Source organism: Chenopodium quinoa, unplaced genomic scaffold (assembly GCF_001683475.1).
Source record: "Chenopodium quinoa cultivar QQ74 unplaced genomic scaffold, ASM168347v1, whole genome shotgun sequence".
Taxonomy (NCBI): domain Eukaryota; kingdom Viridiplantae; phylum Streptophyta; class Magnoliopsida; order Caryophyllales; family Amaranthaceae; genus Chenopodium; species Chenopodium quinoa.
This window is the reverse complement of record NW_018743292.1, coordinates 6,458,696-6,473,359: the sequence shown is the minus strand read 5'-3', so window position 1 is coordinate 6,473,359 and position 14,664 is coordinate 6,458,696. Positions and strand designations below refer to the sequence as shown.

The window sequence follows — 14,664 nt, the reverse complement described above, 5'->3', positions numbered from 1 at the left end:
TCTCAATCAATCAATTCTCGTGTAATATTTATCTTGGAGCCAAATTCAAATTGAATAATTATCGATGACTTATCATACCTTCGTATATAAGTGAGACAAATAGTAATGAACTAGTGATAGATTGATAGATGATAGTCACATATGGTGATATACAATAATTGATAGATTAATAGATGATAGTCACATATGGTGATATACATAGATTGATACACAAATAATAATAATTGATGACTTAATCTCATGATGCTATGAGTACTATTAGTTTGTTTTATTACTAATTCAATTTGTATAAGATATTTGTTAGTGTTTTAGACTTTCTAACTTATCAATAATTAGTAAATTTGTAAATATATAGTAGTATAAGAACTTGAAAAAAAAGGTCAATAATAGGTTAGGTTTAAAATTATGGCCGGGTTAAAATCGAATCGGTTTAATTGGATCGGGTTAATATCAGTTCGGGTTAAAAATAAGTCGGATTAAATCGGTTATTTGTCGGGTCATTTTCGGATCGGGTTGTGTTCAAGCCGGGTCAAATCGGCTCGGTTTGAGTTCAAGTCGGGTCATATCTGGTTCGGGTTGAGTTCAAGTCGGGTCAAATCGGTGCCAGGTTAAGTTCAGATCGGGTTAATTTCGGATCAGATTAAGTTCAGGTCGGTTACAGATCGGATTTGGGTCCTGAATTTCTCGGATCAAATCGAATTGGTTACATTTCGAAACGGATAATTTTTTTTCGGATTGGTTCGATTTTGACACCTCTACTCTCACAATCCTCCGATTACATGTTGAAACCAATTAAATATATTTCGTATAACCTTTTTGTTTGTTCATAAAGTTTATTTTTTTTTTAATAAATAACAAATAAATAAATTTATAATCAAAGTTGTTGAATATAGGTTTTAATTCAAAAACTATGTCATTTCTGGATGAATGGATGTCATTTCTGGCTTAATTAGTGGCTTATGTGGTGAATTATATATACTTTATTATTAATTTTTTATATCAAATGAAATTATATGAAACATAATTACAAAATACATTCTGTTATCTGGTTTAAACATGGATCAAAGCATAAAAATTCAATCAAGATATCATTTTTTCGTTACCATGCATCTTAGTTTAGTTTAGGCTTACTCCATAATCTATCTAGTCAAATCCAAGGTGATGGTGTGCATTCAGTCGGTCAGTCAGATTTTATGTAAATAATGTCAAGCTTAATTGGTTAAAGAATTGAAGCTAGGTCTTGAGGAGGCCGGACTCGACCAGCTTATTTGATGGAGGCGGTTTAGCAGGATGTCTCACTGATGGTTCGGCAAACCAAGCCGAAGCCCGTCTCGCGGTCTAGCTTGTTTTCATGCCCTACGACGGGCAACTGCTCAACAGTGAAAACAAAGCGTCCTAATTTTGTTGGACATCACTCACTATTCTCTGGACTATTCAAGAAATAGGGAATGAATGCGTTTCAACTTTCAAACACTGCACGATTATAAACAAATGGTCGATGTTTCATCGTATTTATTCATTGTTAAGAGTCCCATGGTAAGTATTAACGAGTTAAAAAAAAAAAAAAAAAAAGATAATTTTTCCACTAGTGGTAGTGAATTTGTAGGAGCCATATGAATTGGCCTGGTGCCATGGTTGAAGCAGTTATGAATGAGCTCTACGCCTCTACCTTCCAATTTTAACGATAGACTTAGGGTTGTTAGTTACATAGACTATAAAAATAGACTTGTTAAAATCGGAAGGTACTTAATTAATTATTTGATATCAAAGTTTCATCTAAAATCTACTTGAAATTACAATAATTTGATTTGACCTAACCAAAAGATCATAATAATTACAATATCAACAACAAAATCGCCCAAGTTGAATTACAGTACAAACCAACTTATTAATCAAATAATATTGAGACATAATACACATCATATCATTTTAGATGCATCACTTTCGAAGTTTCAAATTAGATGCATCACTTTCATTTTTAGTTAATAAAATCTCTTTATCTCTCTCACATAGCCACATCACGTGGATCCTCAATTTTCTTTCTCTCTATCTCTCTCATCTCCAAAAACTGTCTAGGAGTCTGTGTTTTTATAAATAATGCATCTACAAAAAACGGAGGAAGTCTCAACTTTAAGAAAAGTTACTCAAATTAAAACATTACCAAAAGGAGAAACATGTGTGTAAGATTATCATACCACCATAATAAGATTACTTTTCTTGCTAAGTTAGTGTCGTTTGGAGTTGAATAAGTTTGAGTCAATCATTGTCCTACGGAGATTTCTCCCTATGTACTCTCGGACTTTTTGTCCATTAATTAATCAATGCACTAGCTTGGCGTTTTTCTAAAAGAAAAAATGATAACTTTTGTAGATGACTCTCTCTCCCTTGGGCCGGTCTTATGATACGAGTAATATATAAGATGTTAGTTTTTAAGAATTTATTAAATTTTAAGACAGATTAAGGAAAAAAAAGACTTTTTTCGTAATTGTGCACACAATTACAATACACAATTACAATGCACAGTTGCTCAAATTGTATTTGATAATTTTATATTTTTACAGCATGTAACTCACATAATTAAGTTTTGTTCACACTAAAGCTCCGATCCGATGATAACAATTATCCAACCTTGCAAATTATTGTACAATAGAAAGACAAATTTGTACCGATGTAACATAAATGAAACAAGAACCATACTATAGTACATTTCAAAATGAAATGTGACAATATATTGAGTAATTAATAGTGTAATACACATTGAGGAGAATCAGACTTAGTTGAGGGCGGCCGGGGTGGTGGTAAACTTGTAGGAGGCAAACGAAAGGGTACCGAGGCTCCAGCTGCGGTGTATGAGCTCCGCTTTCGTAGTTTCTCCGGCAGCACCCAAGGCTACATGCAATGGGTAGAAATGATCAGGTATTGGATGTGCCTTTCTTGCATTAGGCGCTTTTTGTAAGTAGTTATTCACATCTTCATGTCTGCAAGGTTTTTTGAAGAAGTGAAAATTATCACATGAACATTGGTAATTAACTAATTATTGAGTCAACATGAATTGACTTCCAAGTTGTACCCCTACCCCCCGTTCTTCTTCTTGTATTAGGACAGTTAAGAGAGTTAAACTCTCTATTGGTTTACCTGTAATCGAGCTAGTCTCCTTTTTCCACTTAGTTTAAAAAAAAATAAAAAAAAAATAATAAAAAAAAAACCTTCCAAGATATATATATTTATAAAAAAATAAATTTTTTTTATAAAAAAAAGAGAAAACATTTGAAAAGCAAAGACATGAATTTAAAATGCAACACATTTTCCAATCAATCAAGATGAATGAGCAAAAAATGATCCTTTAATCCGTCTAAAAATAATAGTCACACGTACTAGCCCAACTTCATAAGATAAAACTTTGATAAATACGTACAATTAAAGCATTAGGGTTATGAAGCCTAAAACAATAGTTACATACCTTCCACTGATCAAAGCTTCCTCAAGCCATTTATCAAACTCGCCGGCCCATGGAGCAACTTCTTGATCTTTAGCATCCCATTCGAAATCCCTCAAGTTATGCGTGGCGCTTCCAGAACCAATGATGAGAACACCTTCCTCCTTAAGAGGAGCCAATGCTCGTCCCATGTTGTAGTGGTACGCCGCATCCTTGGTCATTTGGATAGAGAGCTGACATATAGGAATGTTAGCTTCAGGGTACATGAGCTTTAGAGGCACCCATGCACCGTGATCAAGCCCTCGTTTCTTATCTATGCTCACATTCTTGATTCCGGAGGTTTTTAGAAGCTCTTGCACTCGCTCCGCCAGAGCTGGAGCACCAGGAGTTGGATACTTGAACTGTGAACCAGTAAAGACGCTAATATTATATATTATCCTTCTGTTCCATAAAAGTGTGTGTTGAACTTAACTTACTTTTACTAAACTGAAATGATCTTTACCAAATTAAACTTAAATCACCTTTGTAAAATATAATTTGAACAAGGTGAAGAGATGAGGGTCTAAATAATAAGTTACTGAAACAAGGTGATGAACTACATATATCTTAGTGCAGCTAGCTTGAAACTTTAAAAATTGCAAGCAAGTTCCTATATATCTACTATTGAATTTACTCTGTAGTAGTGATTACATTTAAAATTTTCCTTTTGATAGAGACAATAGTTACAACAGTCGTTTCACCAAATGCCACTGAATACTTAAAAAATTCACCAAATTCCATCACGTTTTCAAAATTCACCAAATGCCACTGAGATTTAGTACAATATCACCAAATGTCATTTCCGTTAGTTGACTGCATCACTCCACGTGTCAGTCACCTTCTGATTGGTCCGTGTTTTAAAAAATAAATATTTAAACAAAAATAAAAAAAAATGCCAAAAAAAACCAAAAATATTTAAAAATAATTATAAAAAAAACCACCAAATCCCCAGCCACCACCCCTTCCACCACCCTTACCGGCAGACCGCCCACCCCACCCTAAGCCCCTCCTTGCCGCCGAAGACCGAAGCCCCTGCCGCCGGTGACCCGCACCGGTAGGCGTGCCGGCGACCCCGCCCCTTCCTCATTCCCTATTCGTCATCTTTCCACCACCATTTAAAACCCACGTTCAAGCTCGAAAGCAAGAACACAACATGCTCATTTCTTCACCATTTTCTACAAAATTACTATCAAAATGCTCACAATCAAGAATGCAATAACATGGGACAAACAATTTCATCAAACAAGCATCACACGAGATCGAGAAAGCCCCAAATCGATTTTTCAAAGGGGGTTTTCGAATTTTTCACAAAATTGCATGAAATTCGACAATGAAGCAAGAATTATACATGAAAATACTTACATTGCAATGAGAATAAGAAATTTTTTTTTTTTTTTTTTTTTTTTTGGAAAAGAGACATATTATTGACATATTGTTATTATTATTATTATTATTATTATTATTATTATTAGTTTGAACAAAATTATTATTATTGTTATTATTATTATTATTATTATAGTTTCTTTTTACTTGCAATATTTTGATGACTTTTGCATGTTTTACGTCCTATGTTTTGACTACTTTTGAATCTTTGATGATTTAAACACTACTTAGTATGTAATTTGAATATATTTTAGTCGTATGAAATCTTGTTAAATTTGCCTTAATTTAAAGTTTGATAATGATGACAAATTATTAAATATTAATAATTAAATATATCAATATTTAAATAATGCATTGGCAATTATATGAAAAGGAGTGTCGCTAGTAAAGAGAAATGAAATAATATTATTTTACTAATTTTATGGGTTTCAATGCGTTTCATGTGATATGGAGTTATGGACTTTGCCAAATTAATTGATTACGAGTATACAACTTAACTACTCCCCCAATCTAAAATAAATAAATAAAAAAAAAAAATTATAATATACTTTAAAATTAAAGGATAATTAAAGTTGCTAACCTGCTTCCATAGCTAACAAAGATTTTGCCTCCATATAACCATTACACTTAGATATATAAACTTGTTCAAATTAAATTCAAAAATCAATCAATAACATAATACTAAAACAGACACCAGAAAGTTTTTTCCTTCCAAAACTTCTCCTCCCTCTTTTAGCAAAAATCTTTTATTTTTGAAATATTTGTATAATACAATTGCAATAATATATTATTCCTAATCTTATATATATCTTTATAATAATTTTATTCCTTTTTATTTCATTTTCGGAATGTGTTAGATAATGAAAATAGAATTTATTTCCCAATAGAATGGACATTACCAAATATAATTGCTAACAATAATTAAGTAGACAATTTAACTACTCCCCCAATCAAAAAGATATTGTATATAAAAAGATACACATAATTGCTAACTGCTTCAATTCCATTATTGCTAACAATAATTTTGCAACCATGCATGAATCCTAAGACTTTGAAACAAAATAATTCGATATCTTCGTTCATAAAATTATTTAATTCAAAAAATACGAACAAAAAAACAGTAGGGAACACTGTACTACTCTATCTCACATAGTGGCAACTTGCAAGGTGGGATAGTAGGAGTAATATGAATATATATGTTTGTTTAGATAAGTTTCCCCACTTTGGCTGATCTGAATTTTTTATTTTAATTTTAATTTTAATTTAAACCTTTTTTTTTTTAATATTTTTTTAAGAAGTAAGATATATGAGATTTATAGATAAAGAACATCTTCTCGCAAGACTGTGCCCTAATTTAGCTAAAAATAAAAAATAAGAAAACTTACTATCCATAAAAGGGTATATATCTTGGTGTGTCGGCTTTGGCTGATCTGAATTGATTAAATCTAAATATCTGATAATATAACTTGCTTTGTGTTTCGGGGTTTTTTGGAATCCCTCGGGATACTGGTCTTGAACACGGCCGGATGGACATGGACACCTGCAAAATAACAAATATTCCATTTGACGGAATATTCGCCTCCGACGATCAAGTTAGTGACCGTAAACAGAATAAATGTAGAGAGAAGTTGGAGCTTTTAGTGCTCTTAAAATGATATGTCATAATCCACCCCTCCCATCATAAATGATTGGGGTATTTAAAGGGGTGGGAAAGTGTGCCCTCTAAGGTTTGATAACCTAGGATGGCGTGCTCTGATTGGCGGCACAATCAGGTGAAGGCATGTATCCATATGGGGCGTCGTTTTGCGGCTTTCTCATCAGGAGGCCCTTTTCTCTCATTTTAGGTGCTCTTTATGCTTGACACGTGTCATCTTTCTACAGGGACACGTGTCGCCCGTTAATTATATTGGGTCATGTGTCACTATGGGATTGGACCACATGTTGGGGTATTTTTACCCTAAACAATTGCCCCTCAGAGGGGTTGACTCGTACCATATGGGCCGCCTCCTCTGATCTTTTACTCGTACGATGTCGTCCGAGTGTTAGGCGGATGGAGCATTATCATTGGTGGAAGACAGACGTACAAATAAAAATACATAACCAAAATCAATCCACTATTCTCACAAATTTCCAGTAGCTATTATATACTATAAACATCGCTAATTAACCCAATTTAATGTTTTTAAAGCCTTAAAACCTTTTCTTTAAGTGGGAACTTAAAATTCTTTCAAGAAGACTTAGTTTTCATAGCTTAAATAAAATTACAGCATACCTATTTAGTATAAAACATCACTAATAACCAGAAAATCATACTTCCTCCGTTCTTTTAATATCCATTACTTGCCTTTTAGGGAAGTTTCACAACATCACTTCCATTTTAGGACAAAAAAATATCATGTTCACACTACAGATACCCAACATACCCTTACTTTTTCACACTTACCTTTTATTTTATCTTCATATTACATGAACAATTTTGTATTTTTACGTTTCTCTCTCTTACCTATTCCCACTACCAAATTTTGCCTCCAAAACCCCTATGATGCAATAAAAAAAGAACGGGGGAAGTATTTAAGTTCATTAAAAACTTTTTCCCTTTTATGGGTAATCAAACCCTAACATAATAATAAAAAAGTAGTGTGTATAATTAAATTCCAACATTAATTGAGGGCTTAAAACTCATTAATTAAAAACATGTTCTAATCATTAATTTAACAACCACAATAACCTAGAATCAAACGTAACCCTAATCATAAACATTAAATTCCCAAATTCTAGGGTTTGTAAATTGGGGTTTTTAATCAAATTAAAATCTGAAAATTATAAGAATAAATTAACAACATCAACTACCCAAAATCCACATCAAAATATAATTAAATCATGCTTTGAATAATTAAAACAAGCTTAGGAATTAAAATACGAGAAAGAGTTTTTTTTTAAATACCGAACTGCAAGGAGAAGAGAAAGAAGAGGAGTGCACGGCCGCCGGTGGTGCGTCGTTGCTTCTGCTGGCCGCCAGTGGTCGGTGGTGGCGCTGGTGGTCGCCGGTTATGAGGAGGAGGAGAGAGGCGGGGAAAGGATGAGGGGAAAAAAAGAGAGAGAGAGAGAGAGAAACAAGAGAAAAAGCTTGGGTTTTTATGAAATATGATAATTGATTTTTGAATGTGAAATACCTGAGTTTTTTGGGTATTTATATCCTCTTTTAAAAACAAAATTATTTATTTACACAATTGTCATTACTAATCCTCTTCCTCTTTGAATTCTTCTTTGGGGTTAACTTGTTGGGCCCTTAAAACTCTTTTATTCCCAATAAATTAGTCCAATGCTTTGAGTGATATTGATCCAATTTGAAATTCTTTATTACCTTAATTAATAACTCATATTATTTTATACTCATCTATTTTATAATTTTATAATTATTTAATATAAAATGAAATGAATCATTATTTTAATTTATAAATAAAATGTATAATTTGTATATATAAAGTACTATAAAAATACGGAGTATTACAGATTCTCCATCTCTAATGGACCACGATTGCAGCAATTACGGTCGAAGATTACTGATTGTCGGCAGACCAGGTGCATGTCAATAGAAGACTATTACACCACACTCATGGGCTTGTTTGATGACCTCACGAGACTCAAGCCCCTTCATGGGTGTGAATGCGGGCAGTGCACGTGCAATGTTGCGGGTAAATTTTCCGCGGACAAGGAGGAGGAAGTGCTACACCAGTTCTTAATTGGTGTTGATGATGATTTGTATGCTATTGTGCGAACGAACCTTTTGTCACAACAGCCACACACTGATTTAAATCAAGCCTATCAAGCTCTTCTCCAAGAGGAAGAGTCGCGCGGCATTGCTCGAGGAAAGGTTGAGAAAGAGGCGGTGAAGGATGCTCAAGCATTTGCCGTCTCTGCTGTCCGCTCGAAGGGGATCCCGGATCGTCGGGATAAAGCAAAATTATTTTATTCATATTGCAAGAAAACAGGGCATGACAATGAGGGATGCTTTGTTTTCATGGTATCCGACTGGTGGTTCGAATTGAACGAAAGAAGGATATAACTGCTGGAGGTGCGAATTCAGCACGCTCATCCTCCAAGTCTACTGTCTCGTCCTATGATACGGGCTCGGGGAAGTCTGCAATCCGTGCCAATGCAGTGAGTGGGTTGGCTCCTTCGATAGTGACAGCTTTTGGGAGTGGAGAGAATATATTAGGTGATCTCAAACCCGAGGATATTCGGGTTTGGCTGAATATGGATACCCTCCATCAAAAAGAGCGTATGCAAGGTGAGATTTTGTCTTCTTGGATTCTTGATATGGGGGCTTCTCATCATATTACCGGTAATGAATCTTTCTTGGTGGTTGTTCGTTCGATTTTGCCATATCCCGTGGATCTTCCAAATGGAGATCAAGTAGTAGCTTTGAAAAAGGGTCGTGTTTTTTTGGCTGATGACATAATCTTGGAGCATGTTTAATTTGTTCCTAAATTACAACAACTTAATATCGATGTCTAAAATGATTGATTATTCACAATGTTTTGTACGATTCACGTACTGATTCTTTATGTGCTATACAGGACCAACGATCGGGGAGCCTGATTGGAGCCGGTGAACGGAAGGATGGACTCTACTACTTTCGGCGAACTCCTACAGTATGTGTGGTGCAAGTTCCTGCGGTGTCAGAATTTGAGTTGTGGCATAAAAGACTTGGGCATCTGTTGAATAGAGTGGTTAAGTTGCTTCGTGCTATTCATAGTAGTTCTATTAAGAAATTTTTTAATAAAGCTTGTGGTGTGTTAAACAATCTAGGCATAGCTTTCCTAATAGTGATAGTAAAGCTAGTCGTATTTTGAATTAATTCATTGTGATTTATGGGGGTCGTATAAAACTCAAACTACTTGTGGTGGACATAATTTCACTTCAAGAAAAAGGTCAATTTTCGATGGATGTGTTCCGACGGACACGAAAATCTTTCGGAAAAAACAAATATCCGATGGATTTAAATTCCGTCGGAAAATACTTAATTTCCGACCAATTTTCCGTCTAAAAAATAAATGATTTTTAACGGAGTTAAAATCCGTAGGAATTTCTGACGTTAAATTCTGTCGGAAATTTTCGACAGAATTTTAATGACTTTCGACGGAATTTCAATTAAAAAAAAGAAAAGAAAAGAAAACCCCTCAGAGCAGCCGCCCCCTATTCCCCTTCATATCACTTTCTCCTCTCCTCTCTTCTCCTTTTCCTTCCTCCAGCTCTTCTCCTCGTCATTTCTCTTCTTTTTCTCTGTTCTCGATCTTTTTCTTCTCTCTTCTTCTTCTCCTCATTTCTCCTATCTTCTCGATCTGTTTCTTCTCCTCCTTTTCTCTACTCTCTCATCCTCCGTCCCCGCCGGATGCCGCTCCCTCCACCGCCACGCCCACTGCCGCTTCGCTCTACCCTCTACGCCATTTTTTCTAAGGTTTTAAGGTCAATTTCGACCAAGAAAACTCTAGATCTAGAATTTTCTTAGTCAAATTTGACCTTATTAACCAAGTTTGAGGTGAAATTCAATTCGAACCAATTCAAATTTTGAGGTATGTTTTCGTGTTTCTAATTTTTTTTTAGCTTTGTATTTAATTTTTTTTTATAAAAAAAAAAAAAAAAAAGTTAGGTTATGGTGATGGTGGTCCGTCCTGGTTTTAGGAGGGTTGTGGTGGGTGGGTCTGGGTCGGTTTTAGGTTTAGGAGGGTTATGGTGGGTGGGTCTGGTCGTTTTTAGGTTTTAGGTGGGTTGTGGTGGGTGGGACTGGTCGGTTTTAGGTTTTAGGTGGGTTGTGGTGGGTGGGACTGGTCGATTTTAGGTTTTAAGTGGGTTTTGGTGGGTGGGTCTGGTCGGTTTTAGGTTTTAGGTGGGTTTTGGTGGGTGGGTTTGGTCGGTTTTAGGTGGGTTTTGGTGGGTGGGTTTGGGTCGGTTTTAGGTTGTGGTGGGTCTGGTTAGGGTCAGCTTTAGGTTTAGGTGGGTTTTTGTGGGTGGGTCTGGATCGATTTTAGGTGTAGGTGGGTTTTGGTGGGTGGATCTGGGTCGATTTTAAGTTTAGGTGGGTTGTGGTGGGTCGACTAGGGTGGTGGTTATGGGGAATATTTGAGGAGTGTTTTTAATTTTTTTATTTGTTGCGGTATGGGCTAGTGGCGGTGTTGTGGGTGGAGGTGGTGGTTTGGCAGTGGAAATTGGTGGTGGTGTGGGGTGGTGCGGGCATTTTTTTAATTTTTTTACAGGATTTTGGAAATTTCCGGTGGAATGAGTTCGTCAGCAATTTCCAACAATATTCGGCGGACTTTTTCGGGCCGAAAAATCTCTTCCGGCGCATGAATTTCGTCGGAAAAGGTCGATTTTCCTACAAAAACTTTTACAACAATGCTTTCCGACGGAATTCCGTCGAAAACACGATTTTTGACAGAAAACAGGGTGTTTCCGATAGAATTTTTCCATCGAAAATGGCCTATTTTCTAGTAGTATTTTTTAACTTTGATTGATGATTATTCAAGAGGGGTTTGGGTTTATTTGTTGAATTCTAAAACAGAAGTTTATTCCACATTTTGTTCTTTTTTTTCTATGGTTGATTGTCGATTTGGTATGTCTGTCAAATTGGTGAAGAGTGACAATGGAACTGAATTCAAATGCATGCTTCCATATTTTAGTGAACATGGCATATATTTCAAACTTCTTGTGTTGGGACTCCCCAACAAAATGGTCGTGTCGAGCGAAAACATCAACATATCTTAAATGTGGGGCTTGCTTTGATGTTTCAAGGGAATTTGCCTATTGGTTTTTGGGGTGAATGTGTTCTTAGGGCGGTTTAGATGAATCAGACTCCTTCTCGTTTGTTGCAAAACAAGACACCATATGAGATTTTGTTTGGTTGAGAACCTAGTTTTGATGAGTTATGTGTTTTTAGCTCTCTTTGCTTTAATTTGCACATAATAAAAAAGCCAAGGGAGATAAATTTGCACCTAGAAGTCGAAAGTGTGTTTTTTTAGCCTATCCTCATGGTAAAAAGGGGTGGAAATTATACGACCTTGAGACGAGTGAGATTTTTGTGTCGTGTGATGTGAAATTTTATGAGAATGAATTTCCCTTTGCTTGTGTAAAGGACTTGAATGTTGGTTCTGAAAATAATGTAGAAAGGAACCAAACATATGAGGATAATGTAAGAGTTGACATAGATTTTTTGGATGATTTGGAGGCGGTTTTGGAGGTCAGCAAAGCGGCTCATGTCCCGGTAACCGAACATGCTGCCACTGTTATGTTGGATACGCAAGGGGCAGCTGCTGGTAGTGTACCCCGCAACCCCCTTGCGGCAAATGACAGTGGCTGCAGCCAGCCTACGGAGGCTACTACTGCTGGTACTGATGTTGTCCCTAGCAGCCTCTTTATCGCTGATAATGGCAGGTGTTCTCTGGGCTGCAATGCTGCTGGCAGCTCCCTTGAGTGTGGGCTTTAGGCTGCTAGCAACGAGGATACAATGCCTTCTCTTGATCTTAAGCGCGGGCAACGTGAACGTCGTCCACCGGGCTGGCATCGAGATTATGTAGCATATACTGTACAAGCAACGATTCCTCCTAGTTCACCTACTCCATCCTCCTCAGGTACTCCCTACCCTATAGCACATTTTGTGTATTGTGACAAATTTTCCTTGCGACACCGTATATTTCTTACAGTTGTCATGAGCCCCGTAATTTCAAAGAAGCCATGACTGATTTAGGGTGGAGAGAGGCTATGTAAAAAGAAATCTCGGCTTTGGAGGATAATGAGACTTGGGTAATGGAAGAGTTACCTCCGGGAAAGAAGGCTCTCAGATGCAAATGGGTATATAAAATCAAGTATAATTCTGATGGCACTATTGAACGATTGAAAGCTCGTCTTGTTATATTTGGTAACCATCAAGTTGAAGGTATTGACTACAAAAAGACGTTTGCTCTCGTGGCCAACATGGTTACAGTTCGTGCTTTCTTAGTTGTCGCTGCTGCGAAAATTTAGGAATTGCATCAAATGGATGTTCACAATGCCTTTTTTCATAGAGATCTTGATGAGGAATTGAAGTATATATGAAGCCACCTCCCAGATTTCATGGTAGCAAACCAGGTATGGTGTGCCGTCTACAGAAGTCGTTATATGGTCTACATCAAGCACCTTGCTGTTGGTTTGCCAAACTGTCCGGCTCTCTCAAAAGGTACGGTTTTAAGCAGTCGTATTTTGATTATTCTCTATTTACTATGAATCAAGGGAATATCCATCTCATTGTTTTGGTATATGTTGATGACTTATTGATCTCTGGCAATTCTGCTTCTGCAATTTCTGCTTTTAAAAACTATTTGAGTTATTGTTTTCACATGAAAGATTAGGGTGTGTTGATTGAGGTTGCTAGGAGTCCCGAGGGGATTTTCTTATGTCAACGCAATAAATATACTCTTGATATTATTACAGAAGCAGGTTTGTTAGGTGTCAAACTGGCCGGATTTCCAATTGAGCAAAATCACAATTTAGCTCAATCTCAGGGTGCCTTTCTTGATGATCTCGAGGTGTATAGACGACTTGTGGATCGTCTGATCAATTTGTCTTTCACCCGTCCTAATATAGCTTACACTTTTCATATCTTGACTCAATTTATGCAACAACCTCGATAAGAACACTGGATGTAGCTCTTCGTACAGTACGCTACTTGAAGGGTTGTCCAGGCTAGGGAATTCTTTTTATGCTCGGATTGTGATTTGCATTTGACAGGTTGGTGTGACTCAGATTGGGCTATTTGCCCTTTGACGAGACGGTCGATTACTGGTTGGTTGGTGTTTCTTGGTGGCTCTTCGATTTCTTGGAAAACCAAGAAAAAGCACACTGTTTCTTGCTCTTCTACAATGGCAGAGTACCATTCTATGGCAGCGGTTACTTCAGAGCTAAAGTGGTTGAAGTCTCTACTTATTAGTAGTTTGGGCGTGGCACATCCACGTGCAATCACTACAAGAAAATAGCCTATTTTCGACAGAAGGGTTCCGACGGACACGAAATTCCGACGGAATTATTTTCCGTCGGATATTTCCGACGAACTCAACAGCTCCGTCGGAAATCCGTCGGAATATATACACATTCCGACGGATTTTTCCGTCGGAAATTATTATATCCGACGGATTAAAATTCCGTCGGAATCTTAATTAAAAAAATAAAAATAAATAACAAAACCCTTTAAAACCCAAACCCCCCCTCTCACTTCTACCACTCTTTTTCCCCTTTCTCCTTCTCTTTCTCTCTCCTCTCCTCTTTTCTTCTCTTTCTCTGTTCCTCTTTCTCCTTCTTTCTTTCTCTGTTCCTTCGTTTTCCTACTTTCTCCTTCGTTTTCTTTCCTCTTTTCCTTCCCTTTCTCTATTCTCTTTTCTTTTTCGTTCTCTTTCCTCTTTTCCTCCACTTTCGTTCTGTTTTTCTTCTTGATTTTTTTCCTTTTTCCTCGAATTTTCGACAACAAACGGTGGAGTGTGGGCTGGTGGTCGTCAAAAAATGATTAATTATGGTGTTTATGGTCAAATTCGACCATAAAAATTCCAGATCTCGAATTTTTATGGTTAAATTTAACCATATAAACCCAAATTTGAGGTTTTGGAGGTGGAAGTGAAGGTATGTCTTCGTTTTCTTTCTATTAATTTGGTTTGTTTTTTTTATTATTATTGTGGGTTACATTCGATTTTGTGTGGTTAATGTTTGATTTCGTTGTTTAAATTGAGTTTATTTTTGTTGATTTATTTTTGCTTGGTTGTTTTTTGTGTGATTTTTGTGGG

General features: G+C 36.3%; 1 protein-coding gene across 1 annotated transcript; it reads right to left on the bottom strand.

Moving 5' to 3' along the window:
- Positions 1-2,502: 2,502 nt before the first annotated feature.
- On the bottom strand, positions 2,503-5,472 carry LOC110735870 (4,5-DOPA dioxygenase extradiol 1-like). Its single transcript, XM_021916049.1, has 3 exons — positions 5,439-5,472; positions 3,461-3,902; positions 2,503-2,978 (listed from the first exon to the last, which is right to left on the bottom strand). Exons 1-3 carry the CDS (start codon positions 5,470-5,472, stop codon positions 2,774-2,776), a joined length of 681 nt encoding a protein of 226 aa, XP_021771741.1. The 3' UTR covers positions 2,503-2,773.
- Positions 5,473-14,664: the final 9,192 nt, after the last annotated feature.

What these genes read in the sequence shown, in the direction of transcription:
- LOC110735870 (XM_021916049.1), bottom strand. Translation starts at nt 5,472, where the DNA reads ATGGAGGCAAAATCTTTGTTAGCTATGGAAGCAG. An exon ending in TTTGTTAGCTATGGAAGCAG is followed by an intron (nt 3,903 to 5,438) that starts GTTAGCAACTTT and finishes AAGTAAGTTAAG; the next exon opens with TTCAACACACACTTTTATGG. An exon ending in GAAGCTTTGATCAGTGGAAG is followed by an intron (nt 2,979 to 3,460) that starts GTATGTAACTAT and finishes AAAACCTTGCAG; the next exon opens with ACATGAAGATGTGAATAACT.